The following is a 16,776-nucleotide window of genomic DNA, read 5'->3' as shown; positions in this document are numbered from 1 at the left end:
AAGGACAAAGCGAAGCTGTAAGGGTCACATTACTGAACAGAGCACTAAGGGGAGGGAAATCCACTGATGAAGGAAAGACGGATTATCCCTTTATGGGACCCTTATAAATGTGTTTGTTTAAATAAAATGAAGATTGAATTGTCCAAACAGACTGATCAAAAGTTATTTCTGTTGTTTGCTACTCCATGCCTAGTTTCCTAACCAAGAGGCACAGCACTTACAAGAGCTTGAAAGCACTGAAGCAGGCCGGATCGCTGGATCTGGATAGTTTCAGTGTCCCCGCTCTCCTCTCCTCCCATATCCCAATGCTGCCTTTACTTGCTCCATGGGAGAGTGCACGGTTTGGACCAGGAGCGCAGCATTTACAAGCTCTTTGCTCTAGAGCTTGTAAGCACTGCTCTGAAGCCTGCCAGATTGTTGGATCTACCTTGCGCTATTATGTTGCCGCCAATCTTCAGAAGCATACTGCTCCCAGACAAGCAGAAATCCAGGACATTGTGCTCCTGTACGGCAATCATGAGAATAGCCCTTTATTTGTATCTTCTCCTGTAACAGAAATATGATAATTGTACATTCCAGGACATTGCAGAAGATAGTAATTTTCTATCACTAGACTTTATGGTTCAGTGCCTTCACAAGTGACATCTCCAGACGTTTATTTTCCTCTTCTGCAGAGTTTAGTAGACACGATTGTCATGGTACAGAGGGTTTCTTTGTATCCAGGACATCCTTCACTTCCACCCACCACGGTTCAACTACTTTTACATGTGTGGAAGTTGCTAATAAGTTAAAGGACGGGGACTTGGGTGTGTCAGACCTAGACTTGAGTGTTTTGACCTAGCTCCGACATTTGGGACACCCACAAGTTGCTGGTAATAGACAGACTAGACATTGAAAAGAGACTGATCTGTAAGTTGGGACTGTCGGGGCCCCTGAGATTTGCATTGAGCCCCAGTGGGAATTGATGCAAATGAACCTTTTGGGAATTGGGTCTTGGTTCAACTTTTGGTACTTTTGGATCTCTGCTTAACTTTTGGCATTAAACCTACTACATTCTAGTAACAAAAGAGCACCCCAGAGTAATGTGACGAGTTCCCGTCTTCTCTATTGTTCTAGCACCTGTATTTACTCCACTTACAAACTTCTTAAAGAAACATTTCTGTCAACAGCGTTCCATGTCCTACAACACAACCCTTGTTGATCGAAGACCACCTGCAGACGGTTCAGCCTAGCAAATCAATGTAAGGAATGTATATAATTCCTATGGAGCCTTGGTGTGTCCAGCAATAGACTAAAAGATACCTGATCTTCTGGTTCAAAGACGCATAATAGCACCTTTCAAATATTTTAGGAATTCGGTGACAGCAGCATAGCTATCTCACTGACTGTGGGTGTCCATGAATTAGGTGCTCATATAGGGATAAACCTGAATGTGATGGGATCAACCAAAAGTCTGATGTGTATGGCTTCCGAAGAAAGAAGGATCAGGCATTTCGGACATTACCATGCCCAACCTTTACACTCAAGGAGATCATTTTTGTCAGCTACTTTTCCTCTTTTTGTCCAGCATATGGTTATGCCTGTTAATTCTCATATCGTTGCCCTACTTTTCTGGATGTTTTTCACAGTAGAACTTTGCACGGTATGTTTGTGTTGTCTGGGTGTGCCCGATCACACCCAATACGCCTCTTTCGTACTTTTTAAATTTTGCATTTTTTAATTTCCTCTTTGTTTTACTTTCCCAACCTTTGTACATCATGTATTCATACTCAACATTAGAAACTATTTTCTGCATGCCTGATTGGTGGAGGTCATTTTTAAAGTTGGCCAACTTCGTAGTCTTCTCCAAAAGACTGTGTAAAAGTGTATGACCACTTTTAATACTACAGATGTACCCCTGAAAAAAGACGAAAGGTCAGAAATCCTCATAAGAATATGGAACCAAAATCCAATTGCTAGGAATCTAGTTGCTACTCTGGCTGCCACTTCAGTTTCTGTTGATGTCAACTTTTTGTGAAGACCACATGGCTGGCCTCTGACACATTGGTCCAACCATACATCTTCCTTAATGAACAGAGTTGCCAGGAACGGAAGTAGTTTCCTGAATACTCAACCACTTCACTCTATGGAAGTCACTCTAGTCAGACATTGAAAGCCATGGCATGAATGTCTGGAACCAGAGAAACCCTTAAAGGTCCTAATTCGTTCCTCATACTTTTTATATTTTGCGTTTTCGAATTTCCTCTTTTTTACTTTTCTGATCTTTGTACATCACATATTTGTGCACATTTCCTTTATACTCGGTTGGTGGAAGTGTCTTTAAAGTTGGCCAACCTCATAGGAGCTCAGAGCTTCACAAGTTTTCCAATGGTCTGTGTTGAGAGTAAGATCATTTTTAATACTGAAGATGTCTCCTTTGTCATGCATAGAAGGCCACGAAGGATGTACAATCGAAAGAAGAACTTCAGATCCTGCTGGTTGGTGTCAACTTTTTGGGAAAACCACATGGTGGACCTTTGACTTATATGGCCAACGATACAGCTTGAAAAACGAGCAGTTCTTCCAGGAACTGAAGAAGTTTCCTGATAATTCAACCACTTCATTCTGAAGCTACAGCAGGTGAACCCCACCAATTGGACATTGAAAGTCATAGTCACCAATGTCTGAAGTTAGAGGAACTCATTAATGGTCCCATTGTGTGTCCAATTCCCCAAGAGAATGTAAGTCTCCTACTTACCATCTAGTAGTTATGATTATTTTATAACGCCAATGGGATGTCAGTCATGAGCTGGAACCCCTGCCGATTCCACAAAAGGGCTTCAACACCCCAGAAACCATTTGTTATTGTCTTGAGGTTTTCCTGTATTAAATTCCCTTGGAAATATTCTCATAATTAAGAAAATGAGGAACATTGATGATTTTCAACCTTTTAAACCAAGAAATTGGAAGATGCTGTTCAAGATTAGTGGTGGATTACCACTGGTCCATGTAAGGACCTGGAGAGGAGGTCATACGTGACAACTTTCTCCTCATTTTCTTTAAACATTTTCTTCACTTACAGTTGTAAAAACAGAAAAAATTACGACAGCATCTTTTCTCCACAGTTTTAAGATGAATTTACAGGTCACATGACACAGAATCGAGTTAAGAAAAGTAAGAACGTTCTTCACGTTACCGAACCCTTGAGGCACCATCTTATAAGCCAGCTTCTGCCAGAATCTTCTGATTATTTATAGATGTGACAAGTCTATGAAGACTATGGTGACTCACATAGGATTTTATTAACTTTAACAAGCACATCTTGTACATGTATATGACAACGTTCACCCAAAATACTCAGATAATGAACCACCGCCGATAAATCCAGAAAGTTGTCTTTACTATGAAATAAATTAAGAATAGCAATTTGAAGAAACACCTTAATTCTTATGCTCATAAGGTACAATGACATATACAGTATATACAGAAAGGCACTTTTATCAGGACCCCACCCTCTTTGTCATCTTCAAGCTATACCATTGCTGATGGCCAGTCAACCTGAAAGCTCTTAAGACTCTTTCCAACGGCAAGTTATGGGCCTCCATTATAATCTATTGTGTCCATATGTTGCGTAGGTGAAGGTTTTATATTTAAAGAAGTGTTCATATCATGTTTCGCTGACCGCTTTTTCAGGGGCTTTCATGTTCTCTCCCACCAGTAACCCCCTTAGTGGACATTTCTGCTGGGTGGTCACTCTATTGGCAATCTCTAGTTCCCTGATGAAGCAATCTTGCGAAACATGCATCAGTTCAGGAGCTTTTTGCCATTCTCTTTGCTAGCTATTTATATCCATTTACTTTTCTTGTCATCTGCATTAATCTGACCTTATAGAGATATACCTACAACTTTTGTAGTCTTTGTTTTGTGCATTTTGCATAGTCAAACTGTGCTGTAGTTTATTTATTGCATTTATGTACTTGGATTCAATTAGCTCTATATGCCGTCCTGTATGTCACTTTTACAGTTATTTATTGACAAAAATGAATGTGGCTGCTAACAGGATTATATTGCAGTTTGTTCTTAACATTTATACATTTGCATCCAATCAATACTAATATGTATTTTTGCAAGTTACTTTAGTCTACGTGGGACATGTTTTCTCACCTTTGAGGACTGACTCTACTTCTCGCCATCTTCTATCGTTATACACACTCTTACGTCTTTTTTTTCATCTTTTTTATTATTGTTTATGAAAGAATATTTTTTTTTTTAAACATGGGTCCCTTTCGCCTATTGTAGGTAACACTTATAGGATCGTACATTTTTGGAACAGTTGATTGTCGCTTGTATCTTTCAGTGTGAGGAGGAAAAGAGTAAGTGCGATGGAAGTACATAAAAATGTGTCTGGAATTGTTATGGGAGCTGCAGCAAAGCCAGGTAGAACTGGGTTAAATCCTAGCACTGCAGGTCTTAATTAGATGCACCTGCTTGCTTTAACTAAGAAACAGGCCTGTGGTCACTAGGTACGTCAGTCTGCTGGAAGTTGAGTAGCCTAGTGTGTTGCTGGTGAGTGACCAGCCAAAACGTGAGTTAAATCTGGGAGAGAAACAAGCCAGGGTCTCTCACTGATTTGAGACTGCATGAGTCAGCTAGGAAAGCTGAGCAGTCTGTGTGTTGGAGCTGAAGAGAAACATATGGAAGCTGCAGCCTGTCCAGTGTGAACAGTGCCCAGAGTTGAACACTTCTGTTTGGTGCTGGAAGCTACTGGAGATCAGGAAGAAGGGGATACCGAGACTGGTGGGATCGTGTCTTCTGTGTATGAGGTTTGCTCCTGGAGAAAGGACTGTAATCTGTTCGGGTGAGACCACACTGACATATGTGTGCCTGCTGAATGAACTATTTGCTGTGATACCTTTGTGCCCAGAAGAGCCTGTTTTTGATTTTGAATCCCTTGAAGTTTTATAAAAGTGCACAGGTTTGGACCAAACAGCATTGCCTGAGTGAACGCTACCTGAGAACGTGAATCCCTACAGGTCGTAGATAATGGGGCTCAGCTAATAACAATGACGAAGAGGTACTGACATAGGGGAACTGTCTGGTGCCACCGTAATTGGTCAGCGGTTGGTACAGTTACTGGTGCATTGGGTATTTGATTAAAAGTCATCCTAACATTGTGCTACAATTAAGTTGGGAATCATGGATCCAATTCTCTCTCAAGTCAACCTAGGCTAAAGAGATTTTCTTGGCAAGGGCTTCATGCCGGGTGTACGATGAATGTGCTTGTACAAGGACGAGTAGAACAAAACCGCTTTTACATGCTCTACCCATTCAGTTTACAACCCTGGTTGGATAATTTTGCTTGTGGATCTGGTACACTCCAGTGTTTCACGGTGTAGGAGCAAGTAGTCTTCTTCTTCGTCCTACCACCAAGTGGTACCAATCACAGCAATGTCCATAACCCCTTCATAAGCACCAGTAGGGCGCCCGCTATCAGGAACCCGATCCCGTGTGCTGCCACGGTAGAGCCCGAGTTGTAATAGGATGCAATATTTCCGTTGTTGCACAGATTGCCCTGGCAGCAGTGCACTTTTTGGCTGGGCTGTAGAAACGGGGATGCGGCGAGACCATAGCACACGTCACTGGAAGAGCAGCCTCGCATCAGAGTGTTCCCCCGAGGAAATCCTACAAAGATCCACAGAAAAGAGTGAGTCTATAGATTCATTACATTACCCAATCCAATGTATAAAATCAGCTCCGCTCCATGGAAGTGAATAGAACCAAGCTACAACGCCACGCACAACCTTAGGAAACTTGTAGATCTATTTTCAGAAGAAACCAGCCAACTTTTATTGGCACAGCAAGTAACTTCTCCCTGTTGTATTACCTACTATATCCAGGCACGAGGTCATGTTTCCCATACAAGAGGCTATTTTGGTGATGGGTGCTGTGCATTCTCCCTTGCCGGTCTCGTTGCATGCGTAGCACTGCATTCCAGTTAGGGTCGAATTTACGGTCACTGTTGGAGAAAAAAAAGACAATGGAAATAGTTTGCTCTTCTTAACATCTGATTTGTATAGATGTGACGATTGGCGGGAATCTGATGCTCCCTATTGAAGAAGGGTGCCTGTGGCCATGGAATGAATTTGGATCCACTTTTCCATGGGCATGAAATCTTAGCGAATGTAGTGAAGTAAACCACCCCAAACCCTAAGGACCATGTTGTCCTTCTGTCGTATCAGGGATAAAAAGTTAGGACCACCGATCCTTAGGTTCTCTTCTAAATAAGCCAACGCCAGAGAGGCCGAGCCGAGAGATCCTTCGCAAGGAGGAGTCAGACACTACCTTGTTGGACTCCATGGTTGCAGTAATTGTTCCCACAACATGACACCTCCGTGTAAACCCTGGGACCACCGGTGTTATATGCCAACCGTCGACCACAGAGGTTACCCGTTGCACAACCTTTATAGACAACGTTCGAGCTGGAATCTGCAGAAATGGGAGAATAATTAGGATGGGATCTGTGATGAGGGGTCCATACACGCGTCACGGTCTGGTCTTACCATTGACATACACAGTTTGGATCGTCATGCAGCGATCTTGTACACCGCCACATTGGAGGGACGTCAGGTTGGATGCTGCACAGGTCACATTGTTACCTTCACAGGACTCGCAAAATAGAGCGGCAACAGGGACCCGAGCTGGAAAAGAAAAAGGGTGATGCTGTCAAAGCTCCAGTTTTAATAAAATGATTTACAAATAGACTTCTAGAATTGGGAACCATTGGTACTATTTGTTTATTAATGGGAATTAATAGGGGCACTTGGGTCCCCATATATTTAAAATTTGGACCGTTGGCTTTTGCACCATCAACTGCAGAGACACCTCCAAACTGTGAATAAACAGAAAATATAAACTATTGACAACAAAGGATGAAAAGGCTTGCTTGAAACGTACCATAGTAGGTGTCAGTGTTGCATAAGTCTGTGATGCAGCACGTGGAACTGACATATGTTTTCCTAAAGCCCAAATCCGTGTAAATTGTCTCATTGCACACAAGTCCCTGAGAACAACCTTTGTATGTCCATTCTGTAACACTCCCATTCTCTGAAAAAGAATGCATTACTGTAGTTTTATTCTTGTACATAGGAGCAGTATTATAGTAGTTATATTCTTGCACATGGGGCAGTATTATAGTAGTTATATTCTTGTACATAGGGGGCAGTATTTTAGTAGTTACATTCTTGTACAGAGGAGCAATATTATAGTAGTTATGTTCTTGTGCGTAGGAGCAGTATTATAGTAGCTATATTCCTGCATACAGGGGCAGTACTATAGTAGTTATATTCTTGTACATAAGGGCAGTATTATAGTAGTTATATTCTTGTACATAGGAGCAGTATTATAGTAGTTATATTCTTGCATATAGGGGCAGTACTATAGTAGTTCTATTCTTGTACATAGGAGCAGTATTATAGTAGTTATATTTTTGTACATAGGAGCAGTATTATAGTACTTATATTTTTGTACATAGGGGCAGTATTATAGTAGTTATATTATTGTACATAGGGAGCAGTATTATAGTAGTTATATTCTTGTACATAGGTGCAGTATTATAGTAGTTATATTCTTGCACATAGGGAGCAGTATTATAGTAGTTATATTCTTGTACATAGGGGCAGTATTATAGTAGTTATATTCTTGTACATAGGTGCAGTATTATAGTAGTTATATTCTTGTACATAGGGGCAGTATTATAGTAGTTATATTCTTGTACATAGAGCAGTATTATAGTAGTTATATTCTTGTACATAGAGAGCAGTATTATAGTAGTTATATTCTTGTACATAGGGGCAGTATTATAGTAGTTATATTCTTGTACATAGGAGCAGTATTATAGTAGTTATATTCTTGTACATAGGGAGCAGTATTATAGTAGTTATATTCCTGTACATAGGGGCAGTATTATAGTAGTTATATTCTTGTACATAGGAGCAGTATTATAGTAGTTATATTCTTGTACATAGGGGGCAGTATTATAGTAGTTATATTCTTGTACACAGGGGCAGTATTATAGTAGTTATATTCTTGTACATGAGGAGCAGTATTATAGTAGTTATATTCTTGTACATGAGGAGCAGTGTTATAGTAGTTATATTCTTGTACATAGGGGCAGTATTATAGTAGTTACATTCTTGTACATAGGGGCAGTATTATAGTAGTTATATTCTTGTACATAGGAGCAGTATTATAGTAGTTATATGCTTGTACATAGGGAGCAGTATTATAGTAGTTATATTCTTGTACATAGATGCAGTATTATAGTAGTTATATTCTTGTACATAGGGGCAGTATTATAGTAGTTATATTCTTGTACATAGGAGCAGTATTATAGTAGTTATATTCTTGTACATAGGAGCAGTATTATAGTAGTTATTTTCTTGTACATAGAGGGGCAGTATTATAGTAGTTATATTTTTGTATTAAGAGTATTCATCTGCACATATATTCACCAAGCACCATTGGACTTTTGAGTTGCTTTTGTGACAGTAAACAATGTATTTTTGGAGATAATGGCCCTTTAAGTTTTATTTCAGAGAAAAAAACCATAATGCACAACACAAGCATAAAAGAGATAAATGCTGTGAGCTACAAAATTGTTCCCGATGTTTCTATATTTAAATATTGAATGCAAAAAGATCTTTGTTGGGAAGAATAGGCAGTGTGTGGTGTTATTTGGTGCATAAAAGAAATCCCTGGGTTTCCACAGTAAGAGGCTGTGGTTGAGGTCTCTGCTGGCTCCTGATGAGGAACACAGATTCTCAGGACCGAACTGCGGCAGTCTGAAAGATGTACGGAAACAACTGCGCTTTAAAAAGCCCAAACCAACCTGTACATGGTGACATCTTAGAATAGACCTTAGTAATCAGTTGACTCAAAAATAACTGATCGACCCATTAAATGAAGTGCACACATTATTTTAACCATTACACCTTCCAAAGCCAAGAGTGATCCCCAAGTTTGTCAATTTCCCCTATTCCTTCAAAATCAATTTGCAATTACATTTTCTTATCTCTACTCATGAGATATGTATATAATTAAAGGGAATATGTCATCAGAAAATGGCCTACTATTAAATCATTGTTTTTAATTAAATATTTATTTATTTTATTTTTGGCAAAGTTTTTTTTTTCCATATCACAATCCTATTAGAAATTAAAATTTAGAGATTATGCAATTCTCACACCGACCACTGGGGAATTTTTACACTCTAACTTTGTGTTGTTTCAGAAATGCACACGTACATTAGCAGGAATCGACTAATGCAGATCATTTATTTTGTATTGAAGCATCTAATGAGTGTGTGCAAAGGTTATTGTGATGGAGCAGGATCTGCTGTGATATCCCCTTCTGTGAATGGTGGATCCTGTGTTATCTACTGTATATAGAGGTGTTATCAGTTATTGTACAGGAGGAGGAGGTGAGCTGTGCCATCACCTATTGTGAATGGTGGATCCTGTGTTATCTACTGTATATAGAGGTGTTATCAGTCATTGTACAGGCAGAGGAGGTGAGCTGTGACATCACCTGTTGTGAATGATGGATCCTGTGTTATCTACTGTATATAGAGGTGTTCTCAGTCATTGTATGGGAGGAGGAGGTGAGCTGTGACATCACCTATTGTGAATGGTGGATCCTGTGTTATATACTGTATATAGAGGTGTTCTCAGTCATTGTATGGGAGGAGGAGGTGAGCTGTGACATCACCTATTGTGAATGGTGGATCCTGTGTTATATACTGTATATAGAGGTGTTCTCAGTCATTGTACAGGAGTAGGAGGTGAGCTGTGACATCACCTATTGGGAATGGTGGATTCTGTTTTATCAGCTGTGCATAGCAGTCATTGAAATCATGCCTCTGCTGATAATGAGCCTGCTGAAAACTTTCCCTGGAAAGTGTAAAATAGCCAGAGGAGGCAATGAGAGATTTGCAAAATATATATATATATATATATATATATATATATATATATATATATATATATATATATATATATATATATATATATATATATATATATATATATATATATATATATATATATATATATATATATATATATGTATATATATGTAACACCTGAGTTGGCTAATATTTTATTTTCTCGCAACACAAAAATAAAAAATAAGACATTCCTTACTTCTATGAATATGACCAGGGGGCCACTTTATAAAAAATACAAAAAGAAACATCTCCCACTTAAGTACCTCCCTGTAGTAGAGGCAGGAGTTTTATGTCTTTCTGCTACTGAAAACTCTCTGAATTATGGAAAAATCTGATTAATAGTACAGGATGCTGAGTTTGGGAAATGCTAGAGAGTGGATGTTAGGGATCCAATGCCCGACAAGTGGAGTTTGTCAGTATCGATATCCCTCAACTACTGGTTTCTTATAGATAATTAATTTCTAGAATTCTATACCAGTTTGTCCATCAAGGGAGGATTTTGCTCTTCTAAAACCAGACTATTGGGTACCTCCTATTGCCGTAGTAATCAGATTTTTATAAAAATGTATCAAATAAAATTTTATAGAGTAACATTGCATCCTATTGCTGCACCTGTAAATATTTTTTTTATAAAAGCCACAATGAGCGTCCATAGCCTAGTTACAATGCATTTTGGTGAAAAAACAGTGGCAGGTGTATAGCCACAGCAGCATTTTATGGCATCCAGAATCCCAAGGTTTGGTCTCCAGTGCTAATGTGGGCTGAAGTAATAAGTGGGCAAAGCAGAAACATGGGCACCTTACCACTTACAACTGTGAATGACTGTGACATACAGTTGGTCTGGTCCAGGGTGCAGAGCTGAGTAGATTCCTGGCAGTCATATGGAAATCCTGAGCAAGTGATGCATTTTAGGGATATAACTAAGGAAAAAAATTGTAAAAAAAAATTACATTTGCAAAACAGTGAGATCCACACATGCCCATTAAATGTAGGATGACCTTCAAAGTGTGAGACTTCGAGTAGGCCCCCAAAGACCAAATGGTAGCAGTGCACTCCATCTGGTTGGCCACCAACTAGGAGAGTGACCACCTAGGACAGTCTCCAACTGGGAGAGTCACTAACTTGCAGATTCACCAACTGTAAGAGTCTCCAACTAGGAGAGAGTCACCAATTAGGAGAGTCACCAACTGGGAGAGTGGCCAACTAGGAACTCACCAACTGGGAAAGTCACCAACTTGGGAGAGTCACAAACTAGGAGAGTCACTAAGTGGGAGAATCACCAACAAGGAAAGTAACCAATTGGAAGAGTCACCAACTGGGAGAGTCACTAACTGGAATAGTCACCAACTGGTAGAGTCATCAGCTAGAAGAGTCACCAACTATGAAATTCACCAACTGGGAGAGTCACCAACTAGGAATGTCACCAACTGGGGAGAGTCACCATCTAGGAGAGTCACCAACTGGAAGATTCACCAACTTGGAATGTCACCAACTGGTAGAGTCATTTACTAGGAGTGTCACCAGCTATGAGAGTCACCAACTGGGAGAGTCACTAACTAGGAGATCCACCAACTGGGAAAGTAACCAACTGGGAAAGTCGCCAACTAGGAGAATCACCAACTAGCAGAATCAGCAACTGGGAGGGCCACCAAGTGGGAGAGTCACCAACTAGGAAAGTCACCAACTAGCAGAATTTGTATTTGGAGGAACCTGGCTCTCAAGAGTCCGATCTAATGAGGTTGTAATAAGCTGGATAGCCATTAAGGCAGAATCTTCTGCCCCCTACAATGGTAATTACACAGTTCTTATGACTGAGGGAGGCGTGGAACCGGAGATGGGAAGAGAGGGAAGAAACGTCTTACTCTGCCCGGAGCCTCTGTAGTCATGAGCTAAATGCCACTGCTCTGCTTGCTTCATTGAAGATGGCACCACACGTGACATCATTTCCTGCAGCTCCAGATGTTTAGCATCCTCCTAATTTCATCATTAACCCAATTTTCATTTAACCCCTTTCCATCTGTAAATACATTACTATCTACTGATGAGAACTAAACTTACTAAAAAAAGAGCAGTTTAAAAGGTTGTAAAATCTGCCATTCAGAAAAGAAATTAAAGCACCATAAATTGAAGTTTTTTTATTTTGTCACCACACTTCCTACAATAAAATACAATTAAAAAGTAAATAAAACATTCTGAATAACCCTACAAAACACATCCATTCAACATTTCCCCTCCCCCCCCAAAAAAAAACAAACAAGCCCTTGCATAGCTCCATAGATCGAAAAATATAAAATTTTTGGGTCCGAGAAAGAGGCGACACCAAACAATTTTTCTTTTAGCAAACTTCACAATTTATGGAACTCACAAAAAAAAACTATATAAGTTTGGTATCTCCGTAATCGTAGGGACCTGGAGAATTAAATTGCTGCACAATGAAGGCCATGAAGTGAAACAATGCGCAAAATGGTCGAATTTCATTTTTTCGCCATTTTATTCTGATTTTCAGCACATTATATGGTAAAATGAAGCAGAAATTGACTGGGGCACAAACAAGCCACTCTGCCTTTCGCCAGGGTAATTAAATACAAGACTAGGGCTCTAATATGGCATTTTACAACTAAGCAGCCACTCAGTGCGTTATTAACGAACACAAAAGATAATTGCACAACGTGTTCAGCTCTTCTACATCCATAACTACACCAATACAGGTTTGCAGCCCCCCAGAGATGTATAACGTACTGACCTGGTGGGAGGGACACGCAGAGGAGCAGGACGCTCAGCCACCCAGTCATTTTCATCATTTGGCCCGGAAGAATTAAAAATAAAAACACCTGTTTCACTCTCCTGGCCTCATTCAGCGTGACTGATCCACCCACCGCCGCCGTCAGTCGTCCCCTCCCCGCCCTGACATTTTCTGTCTTTCTGCCCCATCTACATATTTCAGTGCTCTCTGTAGCACAACGAGAACGAAAAAACCCCGCAGCAATCAAAGGACGGAGGCAACGAAAGCAAAACGCGACGACTTATATGTAAATGGGCCAGATAATTATATCTAAAAGAGATAGATAGATAATAGATATATGATAATAGATAGATAATAGATGATAGATACATAGATGATAAATAGATAACAGATAGATGATAGATAATAGATAGATAGATAATAGATAGATAATAGATATATAATAGATAGATGATAGATAATAGATAGATAATAGAATAGATTGATAGATAATAGATATAGTAGATAATAAATAGATGATAGATAATAGATAGACAGACAATAGAATAGATAGATAGATACTAGATAGATAATAGAATAGATAGATAATAAATAGATGATAGATAATAGATAGATAGATAATAAATAGATGATAGATAGATAGATAACAGATAGATGATAGATACATAGATTGATAATAGATAGATTGATAATAGATAGATAGATGATAGATACATAGATTGATAATATATAGATAGATAAAAGATAGATAGATAGATGATAGATAATAGATAGATGATAGATAATAGAATAGATTGATAGATAATAGATAGATACTAGATAGATAATAGATAGATAGATAATAAATAGATGATAGATAATAGATAATAGATAGATAATAAATAGATGATAGATATAGATGATAGAATGATAGATAATTGATATATAGATGATAGATAGATAATAGATAGATTATAGATAATAGATAGATAATAGATAAATAGATAGCTGATAGATAGATAGATAGATATGGACACATAGACACATAGTAAGTGATGAGATCTCTGGGAGTCTGTTGTCAGGATCTGACCTTCACTGATCCATAAGTTCCCTTAGTCCTCCATGTGGATGATTTAGTAATGTCCTGCCTTCACCACCACACCATGGCTTTCTCCATCAGTCCCGTATTTGCTGTGCCCACGATGGGTTGTGTATATTGCACGTGACCTTGCATAAACATATAGATATAAGATTACGCCAGACTTCGAAGTTTCTTCTTAATAAAGAAGACCTTAGGGGGACGACTGCTGCGGAGAAATCTCATCACATCCCCGATAGATCTGGATCTTCTATTATATCTATATCAGATTAATTACCATGGAACAATTTATTTTGGAGTGCTTGGTGCCGCTCTCAGGTAGTGAAGACGCTGCGCTCGCTGTGCAGATTTTCATTAAATCTGCATTATTGTTTTAGGAACCCCGGCTCTCCACCCGGGCGACATGGCGCCAATCTTATCAAAACAAGATAATTACTACAGCAGATTTCAGGTTGGTTCCTGCACGTGCCCCTCCGGTAGGAAGCAGGTAGACTGAGAGATAATTGGAAAGCAAATTATAAATTCAGTTTCCTTCAAGACAAAGCGTCGCCCCCTAAAGATGGCTTCCCGGGGGGTTCAGTGTTTCTCCGACGCGTTGTCTGATGTTCCTCTACTATATAAATTTCATCGGACTCCTCTGGCGATCTGCAATATTGTCACATGAAGCTGCCTGTCAGAAGCAGAAATTAATTTTTGGGGGGATTTGTGGGACGCAATAGCAAACTTCAAAGTTGACCCCTAACAGGTTTAGCAACTGGACTCCTTAAAAGAGGACGGAGTCGTGTAGATTGTAGATCAGGTTCACTTAGCTCATGGAATGGGGGATGAGACAATGTTGGGATAGCTCGTATGTTGTAGGTTGAGCCCACAACTCTTCAAGGACGAGGACATTTTTCATTTTTGAGCTTCGTTTTTTTTCCCTCCCCTTATTCCAAGAGCCATAACTCTTATATTATTCCGTCAACATGGCCGTACGTAGGCTTGAGGTGTGGTCCTCAAGGGAAGAGCAGGAGCCATAGTCTCAGGAATGGAACCAAATAAAAACAATACCAGTCTCTGAGGACCAGGGATGGTGGTTTAGGAGCCTAGTTCTTGGTGTCCGGTGGTATCGTTCACTTATCTTCCAAAGTCCCTAATTACCAGAAGCTCAGTGTTTCAGGTCCATGCATGAAGCAGCGTCTACCTGTTTGCTGTCGGATTGCGGTAGAATGTTCTGCCAGAATGTTCCGTATCGTTAATAATAATGGACGTTACAGCTAATACTTCGGTGTGCACAGACTTTCATCCCGCGATTTAGTGGAAGTGATACAGTCTTAATTGGATTCTTTATCTGACCATAGTTTTGAGAAACACAGATTTGCGTTATCTCATCAGCGGCAAAAAAAAATGATCTGTTCTTCAAGGTCACAACGAAAAGACTTCTAGGTATTCTTCTATTCGGAAATTTCAAGGAGGAAATAAAAATAAAAGTAGGTGATGGAAGTTCAGCGTTACATAAGATCTCCGGAGGTCACTTTGACACATCTTAGAATATATATATTTTTTCATACCAAAAAACTGTAAGGGATATGAGCCAGAGATATATATATATATATATATATATATATATATATATATACCGTATATATATATATATATATATATATATATATATATATATATATATATATACACACAGCAGAAAAGTGTCGTCACAAGAATGCAGAGACTGTACGGGTGTGTCATGGGTGAGACTCCAGAAAAATGGAGAAACGACAATATCAACAAGACAGCGTCAATTACGCGACCTGCACCGTGTGACCCATGTCATTCTCACTATTACTCCGAAATGACATAGGGACCCTTGAGGCTAGATAAACAATGGCTGCTGTTCAGTAAACCAGAGGGATTAGTAGGGTTTATTAACACTGTCTGGGTTGACAACCCATAACTAATAGGGTTTCCCATTCAGCCAGAGTGAATAGTGACTACTAAGCGCATTTCTCGTTCTGGAGGACCCGACATGTCCATGCATCACATGAACATTTCATAGATTTCAATAAAAACTGTGTAATACTTATTTTCTCCTGTGGGGGAGCTGTGTAGAAATTAAACACTAACTACCAGATTCCTAAACAGATTACCCCTGCAATCATGTGTAATCTGTAGAGGAATCTGGTAGTTAGTGTTCATTTTCTCCACAGCTCCTCCACAGGAGAAATTAAGTATTACACAGTTTTCATTAAAGTCTTTTAGTTGTAGGACCTTTCTAGCAAAAAGATTATCCACAGTGGATGGGAGCAAGATTGCTGTTGCGGCCAAAAGTTTTGAGACTGACATAAGTTTTGGTTTTCACGTTTTGCTTCTTCAGAGTTTTTCGCTCTTTTAATAGGATGTTTCTATAGTTATTGAAGTACAGTTATCAACATTTCAGAAGTTTTTAAACTTTTATTTACAAATTTAGTAAGACTCAATATTTCCAGCGTTGAACCTTATTTCTCCAGACTTCAGCCCTTCGTCCCGGTATCTGTATGTCGGATTTTGGGCAATGTCCTGTCTGATCTTTGTTTTACCACCCACTTTTTGAGGATTGACCACAGGTTCTTAATGGGATTCCTGGCCACAGACCCAAACCTTCAATATTTTGTTCACCGAGCCGCTTAGCTGTGATGTGGTCTCCATCATGTTGGAAAAAGCATCATCACCACATTGTCCTGATCATTAGGAGAAGTTGCTCTCGAAGGAGGTTTCGATCCCATTCTTTATACATGTCTGTGTTATTGGGCAAACCTGTGAGTGAGTTCCCTCCATGGATGAAAAACCTCCACATATGAATGTTCTCAGGAGGCTTTACAGCTGGTGGGACAGGGGAATCACATGGTACCACTCCCGATTTCTTTTCATGAAAATCATTCTCCCAAACAGTGTAAAGGGAGCTTCATCAATGAAAATATCTTTACCCCAGTCCTCTGCCTGCAGACCAATTCCTGTAGT

At 39.5% G+C, this 16,776-nt stretch overlaps 2 protein-coding genes across 2 annotated transcripts in view; one reads left to right on the top strand and one right to left on the bottom strand.

Annotated features, from left to right (window-relative positions):
• Positions 1-16,776, top strand: part of LOC143770392 (interferon-inducible GTPase 5-like) — a 93,333-nt gene that overhangs the window by 32,601 nt on the left and 43,956 nt on the right. The gene's annotated exons all lie outside the window — the stretch shown is intronic.
• On the bottom strand, positions 3,992-12,935 carry LOC143770388 (urokinase plasminogen activator surface receptor-like). Its single transcript, XM_077259993.1, has 7 exons — positions 12,726-12,935; positions 10,786-10,902; positions 6,934-7,083; positions 6,540-6,677; positions 6,322-6,465; positions 5,864-5,995; positions 3,992-5,661 (listed from the first exon to the last, which is right to left on the bottom strand). The coding sequence occupies exons 1-7, from the start codon at positions 12,781-12,783 to the stop codon at positions 5,420-5,422; spliced, it is 981 nt and encodes a 326-aa protein (XP_077116108.1). The 5' UTR covers positions 12,784-12,935; the 3' UTR covers positions 3,992-5,419.

This window comes from Ranitomeya variabilis, chromosome 4 (assembly GCF_051348905.1).
Source record: "Ranitomeya variabilis isolate aRanVar5 chromosome 4, aRanVar5.hap1, whole genome shotgun sequence".
NCBI classification, from domain to species: Eukaryota; Metazoa; Chordata; class Amphibia; order Anura; family Dendrobatidae; genus Ranitomeya; species Ranitomeya variabilis.
This window is presented reverse-complemented; position numbering and strand designations above follow the sequence as displayed.